This window comes from Brachyhypopomus gauderio, chromosome 4 (assembly GCF_052324685.1).
Source record: "Brachyhypopomus gauderio isolate BG-103 chromosome 4, BGAUD_0.2, whole genome shotgun sequence".
Classification (NCBI taxonomy): Eukaryota; Metazoa; Chordata; class Actinopteri; order Gymnotiformes; family Hypopomidae; genus Brachyhypopomus; species Brachyhypopomus gauderio.
In genome coordinates, this window is record NC_135214.1 from 14412871 (window position 1) to 14425475 (window position 12605).

Consider the following 12605-nt stretch of genomic DNA (forward strand, 5'->3'; position numbering starts at 1 on the left):
CTTAAATGAATACATAACTTTATTTAAATAAATGCTTTGTCATAACAAAAAAAGACAAAGGTTAAAAGAGTACATAAATTACAAGTTGAATAAATATTACACAGTGATATTCACTTTCTTAATAATTTGAGATTTTTTTTCTTTTATTTGTTTTATTAAGAGTTCCAAATGCTGAACATTTTCACGGTCCTCCTGCCACAAATGGGTCTTTTTTTTTTCAAATGCCAAGTTAGGCCACATGTCAGGGTGATCAATCTATCATCAAGTCTTTTCTCATCCACAAAAAAAGGTTAACCAAATAAAAAAACTAACAAAAACAAAAAAAAAACAAGAAGAAGAAAAACTGTTATGCATTCAGAACGAAAGCTGTAGCACTACTGTATCTGTATGAGTTGTGTGAATATTGTGTTCATCTAGCCACTTTGGAGATTCGGAATCTGCTGAAGGCACTAAGCAACACTCCAGCCTGTAGTGGTTTGATGGGACAGTTCTCAGCGTTATTGATCACACTTAACAACGCGATTAAAGAATCTCAGCGAATCAGAGACGTGTTCTCTTTCAGTGACCGGATTCAGTCCGACTTGTGGTTTGTTTGTACAAGAGCAGTGTCTTTGGTTGATGTGAACACCATTGTTCCAATACACCAGTTAACATTTAGTATTGAAACTAAAACACACAAAAGCACCAGGACCATTTAATATCAGCTCGTTTCCACGAGATTCAAATGCGTATAACACCTAAACCATGGACACCAGATTCCTACAGCCTTTTGTATCAGTTACAAGTTGCCATAAATTTTCCACTGGTGCGCCTGGACCTGTTCCACAGATTCCGAGACCCCCGTAAACCTAGCCTGCTAACGGTATCTACTGTGATGTGTGCTGCTGTGTGAGTTCTTCTGCCCCCTGATGGGCAGTATAGTGAGGCCCAGAGTGAGATCACCACTTAGGGCTCCCACCTTCTCTCCCTCTCCCCGGATGCCGCTGAGGCACATAGTCTGTAAGCTGTAAGAGTAGATGAAGACTGGACTGAGATCAGTAGCTGTGTATGACTTTGTTTTTGCTCCGCCCCCCCAGCGGACGAAGAGGCGGTTGTTGGGCTTGGGCCGCTAAGCCCCTGTCGAAAGATCCGCAGGCAGTGTTTGTGTGTGAGGCCTGCTCCTCCTACACCTGAACAGAGGTGCCGATGACTCGGCACCACCAGGAGGAAGCTGTCATGTGGCAAAAGAAGGAAATGCAAAAGTGCAAGCTGCTTTTTTTTTTTTTTTTTGTAAAAAAAAATTAATAAAATAAAAACTAAATCTGGGAGGGGGCGCTGAGCACGGATCGGGACCTGGGTGACGCTGGCACTCGGGAACGCTCTGCGCCGGCCTTCTGTGCAAAAAACAGAGGGAAGTACACCTCCTCCACGACTCGTGTCAAACACACGCCAAGGTCTGATTAACCCATGGCCTGAAGAACACTCTTTCACCCTCTCTTTATCTGTCTCTCTCTCATTCTCTTTCCACACCTTCAGAGAGTCCCTTATCACGTTATTCCATTCAGACACGCCATTGGTCCATTCTGGGGACCTGTGGTTCTTTGTCTACCTGTGAGACAACACAGGAGTGATAGTTTTATTTATTTCTTTTTTTTCATTTTTGATTTTTTTTTATAATATAGTAGCTATGTGTAACAGAGAAGCACAGGAGTCAAGCTCACTGATGAAGCTTCTCAATCTCATTGTACTGAGCATTACTGGCCCCCTCCCAGACATGAAACTATGATCACAGGAGTTGTGTAATAAGATCTGAGTGGAACCACTGTGACAGGGAATGGCTTTTCTCACTGGTTTCCTCTGAGGGCAACACCAGCTGGAGATGACCACTGAGGCCTCAGGGTATCCCTGTTAATATGTAGCTTGACTGGAAAAAAAAAAAAAGCTAAACAAAATCAAACTTAAATTATTCTCTTCAGCGATTACATATATTTGCAGTCTCTGTCAAATCAATAATCAGCTTATTCATAGAGATAACAAAAAACAAAAATGAGAGACAGAGAAACAGGTGCATCCACTAGTTTGAGCTGATAATGAAAAAACTCAGTCATCGCCTCATTACATGGAGTGATTCTAAAGAGTTGTTTTAAATTTAAATGTGTGATGGAATATCTTTTTGGTGTCCTTTTACACACACACACACATAATATATATATATATATATATATATATATATATATATATATATATATATATATATATATATATATGGATGTGATTGAGGTCCCTCATCAATACAAAAAGGTTAACAAGTTTTAACCCCTTGGCTACTGTGTAACGTTCACATCACTATTCAAATGTATTTGTATGTAAAAAGGCACTGAGACACACACACACACACACACACACACACACACGCACACGCACACACAAACTAAAATTAAACACTGAATGACATGGTAGTAGATGTGCCTTGAGCACATAAAGGTGCAGCTGTGTGTGTTGTGTTGACTGACCAAAACGGCACAAGCAATTATTGTGGCCTGAAGAAAAAAACGAGCAGGTTGGGGGAAGTGAACGTTTGGGAAGACCTGCGTTTTTAAACGACCAAGGTTCCATATAAACAAGGTGGATGCGACAATGCAAAACACGTAACACGCTAAAATGAACAGCTCCTTTTCCAAGCACCAGTTCTTTTGTTCGTTAAAAAACAACAAACAAACAAACAAACAAAACATTCATTAAGCTACAGTTAAAGGTAACATCGTGTCAAGGTCGTATCTACTTCAGTGAGAGCACTTCGTCTAGGAAAATGGCTCAAAAGTGGGCAGTCGACACTTCACTGAAGGCAAAACAAAAGAGCGCGAAAATGCATTGAAGACAACGTCACCAAAACGGACCGCGCGACCGCTCGTGAAGGTGGACATCGCCATTTCTTCAATCCTCAGAAGGGGAGATTCTAGCGTTAGGACCTTGGAAGCTATTTCAAGCTTAACTAACACCACGTGTCCCACTTTTGATGCCAATACTTCCTTAAACGTTTTTTTAACTGCGAATGCCAGAACTTGGTGCCAAAAGATTTTTTTTTTTTTTTGTGGAGGACGTTTCTTTCGGCCTCCTCGCGAGGAATCTGAGTCTGCGGACGTGACTGAAGCCGAGCGCGCGGTCGGGAGCCGTCGGCTTGCCATGTCGCCGGCGCCGGCTTGCATAGGCACAGTTGGCATTCTGGAGGAGCTACCGACTCACTCATCCCCTCAGTACAGGCCGGCCGGACGCGCTTGCGTTTCAACCCCGCCCCTTTTCTCACAGCTGCAAGTTGAGAGAGAGAGAGAGGGCACCATCTTAGGACCTAGTCTAGAGCTGCTCCCGCGAGACTTGGGAGGGGAAGAGAGGGGATGGGGGTATAGGACTGGCCACAAAATCATAGTTGGAAAAGTAAGAAAAAGGGACATTCTTTTATAAAAGGTGTTATGAAAGAAAAAAAAAACAAAAATGCTGTTTTCTTTAACATGCGTGCGCATTCACACACGCATACACTGAACTTGGTGAAGTTACACATTTCCAAACAGGTTCCCCAATGCCTAAGTGCTCTGACAGGACCACACAGCCAGATAAGAGACAGCCTCATAAGCACATTCCTATCGTTTTTTTTTCTTTCTTTCTTTTGGAAAACGAAACAAAAATCACAATAGTTCATCCAATATAAGAGTTCAAGCTATCTCCTTTGACACCTTGAATTCAAAGATGTAAAAGATTCAGATAGCCCTGTTAATATTCAACATGCCATATACTCTTTTGCTGTATGTTATGCTCAAACCCCAACTTCTATAAAAAATATATAATTGCATGTATATATTTTTAAAAATCATTTGCTGGGACCCAGCTCTTAAAGTGGATGCCTTAGAGGCCCTCTGATTGGCTGGGACCTCTGGCTTAGAGATGAGTGCTCAGTCAAAAAAAAACAAAAAAAAAATACAACAACAAAAAAAAAACACTCCTGTTTTTTTCCTTAGTTTAGCTTTAAGTTTTTTTTCAATTTGTTGGTTTGTTTTTTCTTTCTTTTCGCATCAAATCTCAGCGTGTCTGGCGGGCGGACAGGTGGGAAGGAAAGAAGGACGGGTGCCCTGGGTCCGGTGATCCGGACGCGGTGCCCTGGGTCCGGCGATCCGGACGCGCCCCCCCTCACTCGTTGTTGTTGCTGTTCTCCAGGTCCTTACACTGGATGTTCCCTCCACTGTAGTCGGTGCCCGGCAGTTGCACGCCGTACTTGTCCACGCACCAGCAGATGCCTCGTTTACGCCCCAGCGAGGGTTTGCACTGCAGGGCAGGGAAGGGGGGAAAGGTTGGGGTGGGGGTTTGATGAAAAGGCAAGATGGGGAAATGAGTACTACAGAAAAGTACCGGATAGCCATCACTTCCAGCTCAGCTCTGGCCACATGGAACAAAGATGAATGCATGCATAGCCTAGAAAAGAGCTGCCTGATCAGGCATTTCTCTACGATATTACATGGCGTTGTTCCGTGCTGAGCAAAAGGAGCCAAAAGCCACACCTGCTTTCGCTTGAAGAAGCCCTTCCTGTCGCAGTTGGGCAGGTAGAGGGAGAGAGGTTTGACACGGGAGGTGTCTTTCAGGCCCTTTATTATTCCATCTAGCTTCCTTCTGCAGGGGCCCTGCGACGCACACAACACACAGCACAACACTTCCATTAGCCATCTGTGATCAGGCCACCGGCCCCACCTTCAAAGCATGCCCCGCCCCCGTGGCCAACTTACGAACTCCGTTTCGTGTTTGTCGACGGGGAGCGGCGAGTAGTCCGGTGAGCCCACAGATCTCAGTTTCTCCTGCTGTTTCTTCTTGTCCTTGCGCATGGCGGCCTGCTTTTTGCTGTTGATCATGTCTTGCTTGGGGAAAATGGGCACCTTGGCATGGGGCAACTGCTCATCGGTCATGTCGGTCTTCAGCGTGTCATCGTGCTCTTTAGATTCACGATCTGTTCAAAACACGAACGACAACGAGCCAGTCAGCATTGTTTCTCACAACCGTCATTTCCTTTTATTTTTCTTAGACTCACCCTCTCCACACACAAATGTATCATGTTTACAATTTTTGTTGTTGTTATACTCAGATTTAGTAATTTTTTCACCATTTGCCTGAGTGGTGACTGAAAATACCAACTGCTTTCCGTAACAAATGTTTCCTATGGATTTGTTTACAAAAGGGACTGACAGGTGATGAGAAGACCAACCTCCACATCTCCAGATCCCCGATCCAAACCAAAATGTGCACACTGGAATAAGCATAACATGGGATTTCAATCTCACTGTGACTTCACTTCATTTGCCAAATAGCTGAGACCAAGTAGCCTAAAAGCTTTATTAAGAGCTTCTTAATGAGAATGACAAATAATGGTCAAATAGCATTTTCCAGAATGTGACAATATCGACATATTTGTCAGTGTTGACAAGTCCTAGTTTATTTCTGCAGTAAGGGATGGGTTTTAGAACTGAACCACAAATATTTCTCCATTGATTTGATGACAGATTTTTGCAGTGACTGCTGCTTTTCTAGTGGAAAACAGAAACTGTTTTCAAAGACTGCTTTACCCCTTTAAGCCATGCTTAGATCCTTTGAAGTCAGGGCAACCACAAATACCATGGCAACCAAAAGGCTTTAGTGAGTTGGACAAATGTAAGGCGTGATGGTAACTTTATCTTTGAGTGTTTGGGTAAAAAACAAACTTGTAGAGGAAGTTTAGAACACCTCAGCAGACACAGGCTAAAAGTTCTAAACCACAAATTTTCAAGATCCCAACTGCCAGACAAAGGCAATTCTGGCAAATGTCAAGACTATCTGAGGACAAATGTCTGAGAGAATGTCATCAAACTTGATTCCTCCAGACAATTTTACAGTATAGAGGGTATAAATAACGTCTCAACCCAGCAGTCTAAGGCAGTATTACAGGGTGCTGGCTATATTTATCCAGTACTGAAATCCGACAGAATGGCAGTAGGTGTTAAAGGCAGGGTCAAATATTGGAATGGGAATGTGTCAAGTATTGTTAAGGACACAGCAATAAGGTATGTGGTGGGTGTGTGTGTGTGTGTGTGTGTGTGTGAGGGGGGGGGGGGCGGCGGATGGGAGTGCGTTGTTAAAAATCATTCAACTAGTTTCTCCACATAATTGCTGTAAAAGACCACCATGTTCTTTGCAGACCAGTGTTGAAAGAGCCTGTCTGAAGCTTCAGACATGGGGTCGTGGAGGAGAGGTGATTAGTGGAGCTGGGCTCCTGGCTTCTGAACTTGCTATCAGATCCGTGGTTGGCTCCTTGAATTTAATCTTACAACCCATGACTTGGCAGACTGATATTTCTGCACTGAAAAGTGCTCTGTTGCCATGCTCCATGAGAGGCTAGCATGCTATCTGTCTCACCCAATTACAAAAGCCCTTCCAGAGTTAAGAAGCCGACAATGCAAAGGTGCAAATTATATATATATATATATATATATATATATATATATATATATATATATATATATATATATATGCAGGCCAGGTACACACTAACAGCAGATGTCAGAGGTCGCTCTAAGGTCATTTGCTGACAATTAACTTTTTCCCTCTTTCTTACCCCTATTTTGTTTCCCTTTTCTTTCTTTATTTTAACAGACAAATTGAAGTTTTTCTGCATGTGGGCCAAACTGTTTGGTGTGCGGACAAACCTCACTTTTTCCGTGCTCAGGGTCCCCAGCTTGTAAAGGCAGCTTAGCGAGTCTGTGTTTAACATCTGAACCCCTGCCAAGACACTGGACCCAGGCCAAGCCAGACACGTCATGTGCACCCTCTCTATTCAAATAAGCTCTGGAATAATTGCTGAGGAGGTATTGGTATCTCTCCCCTCAGACCTTGCAAAGTTTTCATTAAGGCGAGAGGACCTGAGTGGCCACGGAAGGTGCATCTGATAGGCCTCTGTTTAAATATTAACATGCGCACGGAGCAATTATACTTCATCAATATCCCACGCTCCTTTGCAGCCTGAGGTATAATGACGAAATCAAATCCCTCTCCTTTCCTTTCCAGGATGGACCGATCATTGCATATCTTCAACATGGCAATAACAGCATTGTGGTAAAATCGTCATGAACGTCAGGCCTGAGTCTTGGCTCGCGCTACGCAAACCTGTTTTTGTTTTCAATTATCCACACATAGCTCATAAGAGTTCCACTTCCATGCCACACTTCATCGTTGTGGGCGATTAAGAAGAGACGTCCCAGAGTGCACCAGCCGCATTTCTGAGCAGCCAACACCACTCGCCTAGACTCTGGCCCTGCATCCAATGCTTTGTTCGAGGTTCCTGGCCAGCGTCGACATCCTACGCCAGATTCCGCTGCTCAATATTTAAAAGCTGGCCCACGTCCCACGGTGTGATCGTGCAACTGCAGCAGAGCTGCAGGAGGACAAAGAGACGAAGGAAGACCAGGACGCAAGCTGCTTTCAGCCGTCCAGTTGCGTCCGCCGCGCTGCGGGACAGGACCTGGGTGCCCGGCACCTGCAGCACCTGCTGGGACTTACGAAGCATGTACATCTGCATTCTCCGTTTGAACCGATGTAAGACTGGCAACAGTCTTCTGCATTTGGAGTACTCCGAGAAGGCAGACTTACGTTAAAGGAATACATTCAAGTAGTATGTCAATTACACTGGCCAGTAAAATTAAATAAACATTAAAGATAAAAAGCACCACTGTCAATAATATGAATACATCTACTGCATCACAGTGTACTCATTCATCTGAAAGCGTTTTTCACTGCATTCCATTGGTGTCATACTAGCTCTAAATAATGGACAATAATGCTTAATGAAAAGGCCTAAAGAATTGTTTGTTAAATACAAAATGAACTGATGCAACTTTGTTACTGTTAAATCACGCGTGTTTCATTGCATTACATCACGCACCTCGTGAAAGACCCCCCCCCACCCCCAAGAGGAAGCACAGGCAACTATGATCCTGTGCAAAACCTAATTTCGGTCTGAGGTCTCACCCAACATCTAAGTTTGGGTTGGATGAAACTCACTCCACCAGTGCGTGTGCCTCGTCCCCCTTCACGAAAGCTTAAGACAGTCACCGGTTGTGACAAGCTCCGCTGCTCCCCGACACAAAATAACAATCTTGGCCCGTGTCGCAATCCCTCCACACGCTTGCAGCCACGGCTGAACCGGTGTTGCAGGCATGGATTTAGGCACCTTTTGTACGTCTCGCTGGGGAGGAATGTGACACTGAAGCGAGCGGCGCCGGCCAAGGACAGGATGTTTCAGCAGCTTGGCATCTCGACGGCGAGACTCTGCCACCACGTCTGTCGCTCCGGGCCACGACTTTCATTTCCTCTGCGCGACCCGAGAAGCGCCGCATGATAAGAGCACGACCGTGGCGGCGAGGGATGGGGGGGGGGGGGGTGGTGTTGGGATGTTTGTGATGTTGGGGGCGGTGCTGGTGCGAGGGAGGGGGAGGTGTCACGGGGGCGAGCTGGAGCGTTGCGGTGCGTTCTCCTCCGACAGAGGAGGCAGCCGGCGGCTTTGCAGCCGTTACCCGACCAGCTTCCCCCAGGTGTCACTGACAAATACACACTGCACAGATCCCTGTTAAACTTTATTGGACGAAATCACTTAGGCGTGCCAAACAGGATCTCGGGCCACATGCCTCGGCTGAAGGTGAGTGGCCTTCTGAGACTCCGCTGGGCTCTGCAGCCTGGATACTGCAATGGAATATGGCACAGAAAGCTAATGTAATGATTGAAAACTGAGTACTGGAGGCCTGCCTTCAATGCCACTGGAATGCGTCTCACCACTGATACAATATAGGCGAATCAGAGCCAAACAATCATACACCTTCATTCCGTTTCCTTGTGGTTACAGTTATGGATATTTTCCACGTACTAGACAATGCAATTGTAAAACTCCCAGTCAGTGCGTCTCACATACAGACCCAGTCCCAGTCATTCCATTTGGATATGCACTGGGAGTTTTAGCTCTGATGTTTCCACACAGATGATGATTCTCTGATAAAGGCTGCACTGCTAATGCACTGCTTGCTCCATCAAATGGAATTCCAGCTTTTAATCTGAACATGAGCACCTTTAAACATGGCTGCCAAATCCCAGAGGGCAATCGGATGAAATGTAACATAAGGCTTCTTGATGTACTCAGAGGGGAAGAGGCTTGCTAACGTTTACAGGCTTGCTAACGTTTATTAATGTGATCTGACTGCGATGTTTGCAAGCTTTTCCTGCTCCGGAGACATGAGCTTTCCAACAAGTTCACCTCCAAATCACAAGCTCCCCTTTTGAGCACTGTTTCAACTGAAAGGCAAACGAAGACCGGAGGATCAGACCAAACAAAAGCCAGACGTAAGACCTCACCCATAATGTGGCAGAAGAGTCTCTCAGGGTGTGGGGCACCTGACAGCAGCAGCTGTGAAACTGTATCTGACCAGCCCGTGATGGGCAAACAACTTTGTGCAGGACAATTAAACCGACTGAACTATTGCTTTAGAAGCACAAAAGCAGGAGAATCAGAAGGCAGAGGCTAGTGTCTCATAATCCTCCAATGGTCAAGGACACTTGACCTCCTTCTCTGTGTCTGCCACAGGCAGCTGGTGAAACCTGGCTGAAACACAACACTACAGTATACGAGAAGTGACCCTCTAAATCCATCCAGTGCTTGATAAATAGCTCTTCAGACAGCAGCTCCTAATGTAATCTGCTGAATCACTGTGGCACGACTATGCGCCCAATGCAATCACACGCTGGGAAATGCCTCTCCGGTTTCAGTGCTGCTCCACACACACTCATGTCCAGATTCTGACACAGTCAGGTTTTTGAAATATGTGTGCGTGAGTGTGTGTGTGTGTGTGTGTGTGTGTGTGTGTGTGTGTGTGTGTGTGTGTGTGTGTGTGTGTGTGTGTGAATGTGTTGTGTGCTTGTGTATGCATGTAACCAACAAGGCTATAATGAAGGAAGTCGACCATATTTATTATCTCTTGTTCCATTTTAAGAAATGTTTGATAGTCATTACCATTCCCAAACAATGTGTGTACAACAGAGCAAATACCATTCTCATGCTGTTCTGTGGACGGATCTTGGGGGGGGGGGGGGGGGGTGTTTAGCATTTAAATTGGCCACTAAAATAAGTCTATAATAAAATGGGCCTATATATTGACATTATAGTATGTATTTAACATGCACACAATGCATACAGACAAAAGTAAACATAAAAGTGCATGTTTTCTGGAGCATTTCACTGAATCTAGCACATGCCCAGACCAGGGCCATCCTCCTCCCCTTTGATATAATCTTTGAACAGTAATCTGACCCTCAGCACCACCCCCAGTAAACCTAAATTCAGAGTAACCAAGATTCACTGGCCCACGACTCTTCCCTCGCACTCTCCTATGGGTAGATAATGACCTAATGAACTGAATACTGCAAAAAGATCTTTAGTAGGCAACAAAAATGTCTTACACGCCAACTATTTTCTTTTCTCATCCAGATGCATTTGGAGGACTCTGTTAGGAAAATGTAATTTATCATGGCTCTGAGGATCGGTCATTTTGCATTACCTTTAACAACGTTCCTTATATCAACTCATTACGGAATGAGTTAATACATCAACCGTGATTTGCGCATATTAACCATGTGTGTCTTTCCACGTTTGTCAACTGTGGGGACGGGTTTCATTCCTCTGCGCACAGCTAAAGAAACTGCACATTCGCACTGCCTTGGTGAGCAGAGCACGTGCGGATATGGTCATGCATCTGAGAATAAACCAGCGGAGAAGCTTCGTGAGGCTGATTCTGTGAATTTCAGCAACCATTCTCCAAAGATAGCTCAACATATCCGGTATACATTCACTTATGCACAAGCCTAAACGAAATGATACCTGTCCAAACCCATCAGCGAACAAGAAAGCACCTTTGCATGGTTATAAAATGCCATTATCTTGCGATATATGCTCACCTTGACGCCAACGACAGCTGTCTCCATCATAACATATCGCAAGGAAGAACCATTAGTCTCACCAGTTCAACGCGCACCATGCTGGACGGCTTACCGATAGGTGGATGGACCGGCTTGTATCCCTTTTCGTTGGTGCACACTCCTCTGCCGTGAAGAAGGGCGTGTAAGGGCTTCTCCTCTCCGTTCCGTGGCAAGCAGCGGAGCCCCTGTGTGCAGGTCCCGGTGTAGACCCCGCACGCCTGACCTTCGGACAGAGCGCAGGTCAGACAGCAGCCACAGCCCGGTTCCTTCACCAGCTGACAGCCCACCGGAACCGGAGGACACATGGACAGCGCTTTCTGATCGCAGGGCTCGCAGGGGACGTACGAGCTGAAGCATCGGGACAGACCCATGAAAAATGTAATAACCACGAAAAAATTGTATAGCATGTTTTTTTTCTCTTTCAAATGCTTCCCCTCCGATGAGAATTGTGACAAAAATACTCAATTAAGCAAACTGACGTTTGCTTCAGGTCATTAGATTTTTGAAATAAATAAAACTGAAAGTCCACATCCAAAGTCAGCCAAAACAAAGAAATGCCTCAGTGAAGGTTATATATTTAAAACCATCCGACCATCTAGTCTAATTTATGCACAGCGTCCAAACAGGATGTTTTCTCTAACCATTCCTCTTTTGATGGCGGTATTGTCCGATCTGTGCGCAAAGGCAGTTCGGTGCTCTCGAATCTGGACCTTCTGGAGAAGCACTTTCCCCTCTGGAGAAGTTTTCTGAGCAGACTGAGCAGCGGCGGGCCGGTCTTGGCTTTTTAAAAACAGCCGGACCCAAAGAGCGGTGAAGGGAGGCGCACTTGCCCGCTCTGGGCATGACGCCAGCGTTTTTTCCTCCCCTCGGCAATAGGATCCCGTCTTTCACGCTGATGGCTAAAGTGATGCCAAGTTCGTGGACCAAAACAAGACACAACGCATTTAACGAAATCCTTAATCAAAACAGTCGCTGCCACATACGTTCCCCGTGTAAATGGACACCGTTCGCCGCTGCAGTAACGCGCTCCTGTGCGCACTCTGCGTCGGTCCAGTCGCCTCATCCACATGGACTCGTATGGTTCCGTAGAATTAAGGACACAAACGCACAAATCTAATACTATATCCTCACACTGCCATAACACAAATGACGTTTGCATAGTCAGGTGAGCGTTACATGTCTATGAAATGTGAATTTGATCTACATTTGAATCATACGTTCCTGCAGTACGGCTCGGACCGAACGGTGGATAAATGGATCGGTAGATCTGGACAAGGCGGACATGCTTCTGTGAGAAAACATCTTGGTAGTGTGAAAAAAGCCAGGCGAGACTGAATTGATTGCACCGCAGTATCAAAAACAGATTCGGACTGTGGGCGCGAACTTTTCAAATATCAGCACTGCTCAATATGTTTTCCTTCTCTCTCTTATAAAATATTTGTATCTTTGCAATACACTAGCAAGCGTGTGGCTCTTGGAGGAACATATAATCCTTATTTGACAGAAACAGATCCAGGGAGCGATAGTGGTGAATTTTTAATTGTGGCTTATATAAGAAGTATTAATAGCTTTAAAGAACGGTTAATCTTTGAAACTATTGT

At 45.1% G+C, this 12605-nt stretch overlaps 1 protein-coding gene across 1 annotated transcript; it reads right to left on the bottom strand.

Moving 5' to 3' along the window:
* Nucleotide 1: 1 nt before the first annotated feature.
* On the bottom strand, nt 2-11773 carry igfbp5b (insulin-like growth factor binding protein 5b). The gene is made up of 4 exons (XM_077002482.1): nt 11078-11773; nt 4749-4966; nt 4527-4646; nt 2-4293 (listed from the first exon to the last, which is right to left on the bottom strand). The coding sequence occupies exons 1-4, from the start codon at nt 11409-11411 to the stop codon at nt 4159-4161; spliced, it is 807 nt and encodes a 268-aa protein (XP_076858597.1). The 5' UTR covers nt 11412-11773; the 3' UTR covers nt 2-4158.
* Between the last annotated feature and the right edge of the window lie 832 nt (nt 11774-12605).

Excerpts from the sequence above, each read along its gene's own strand:
- igfbp5b (XM_077002482.1), bottom strand. The coding sequence starts at position 11,411 with ATGCTATACAATTTTTTCGTGGTTATTACATTTTTCATGGGTCTGTCC. Across the intron at positions 4,967-11,077 it reads GCCGGTCCATCCACCTATCG|ATCGTGAATCTAAAGAGCAC; the intron begins GTAAGCCGTCCA and ends TGTTTTGAACAG. Across the intron at positions 4,294-4,526 it reads GCTTCTTCAAGCGAAAGCAG|TGCAAACCCTCGCTGGGGCG; the intron begins GTGTGGCTTTTG and ends CCTGCCCTGCAG.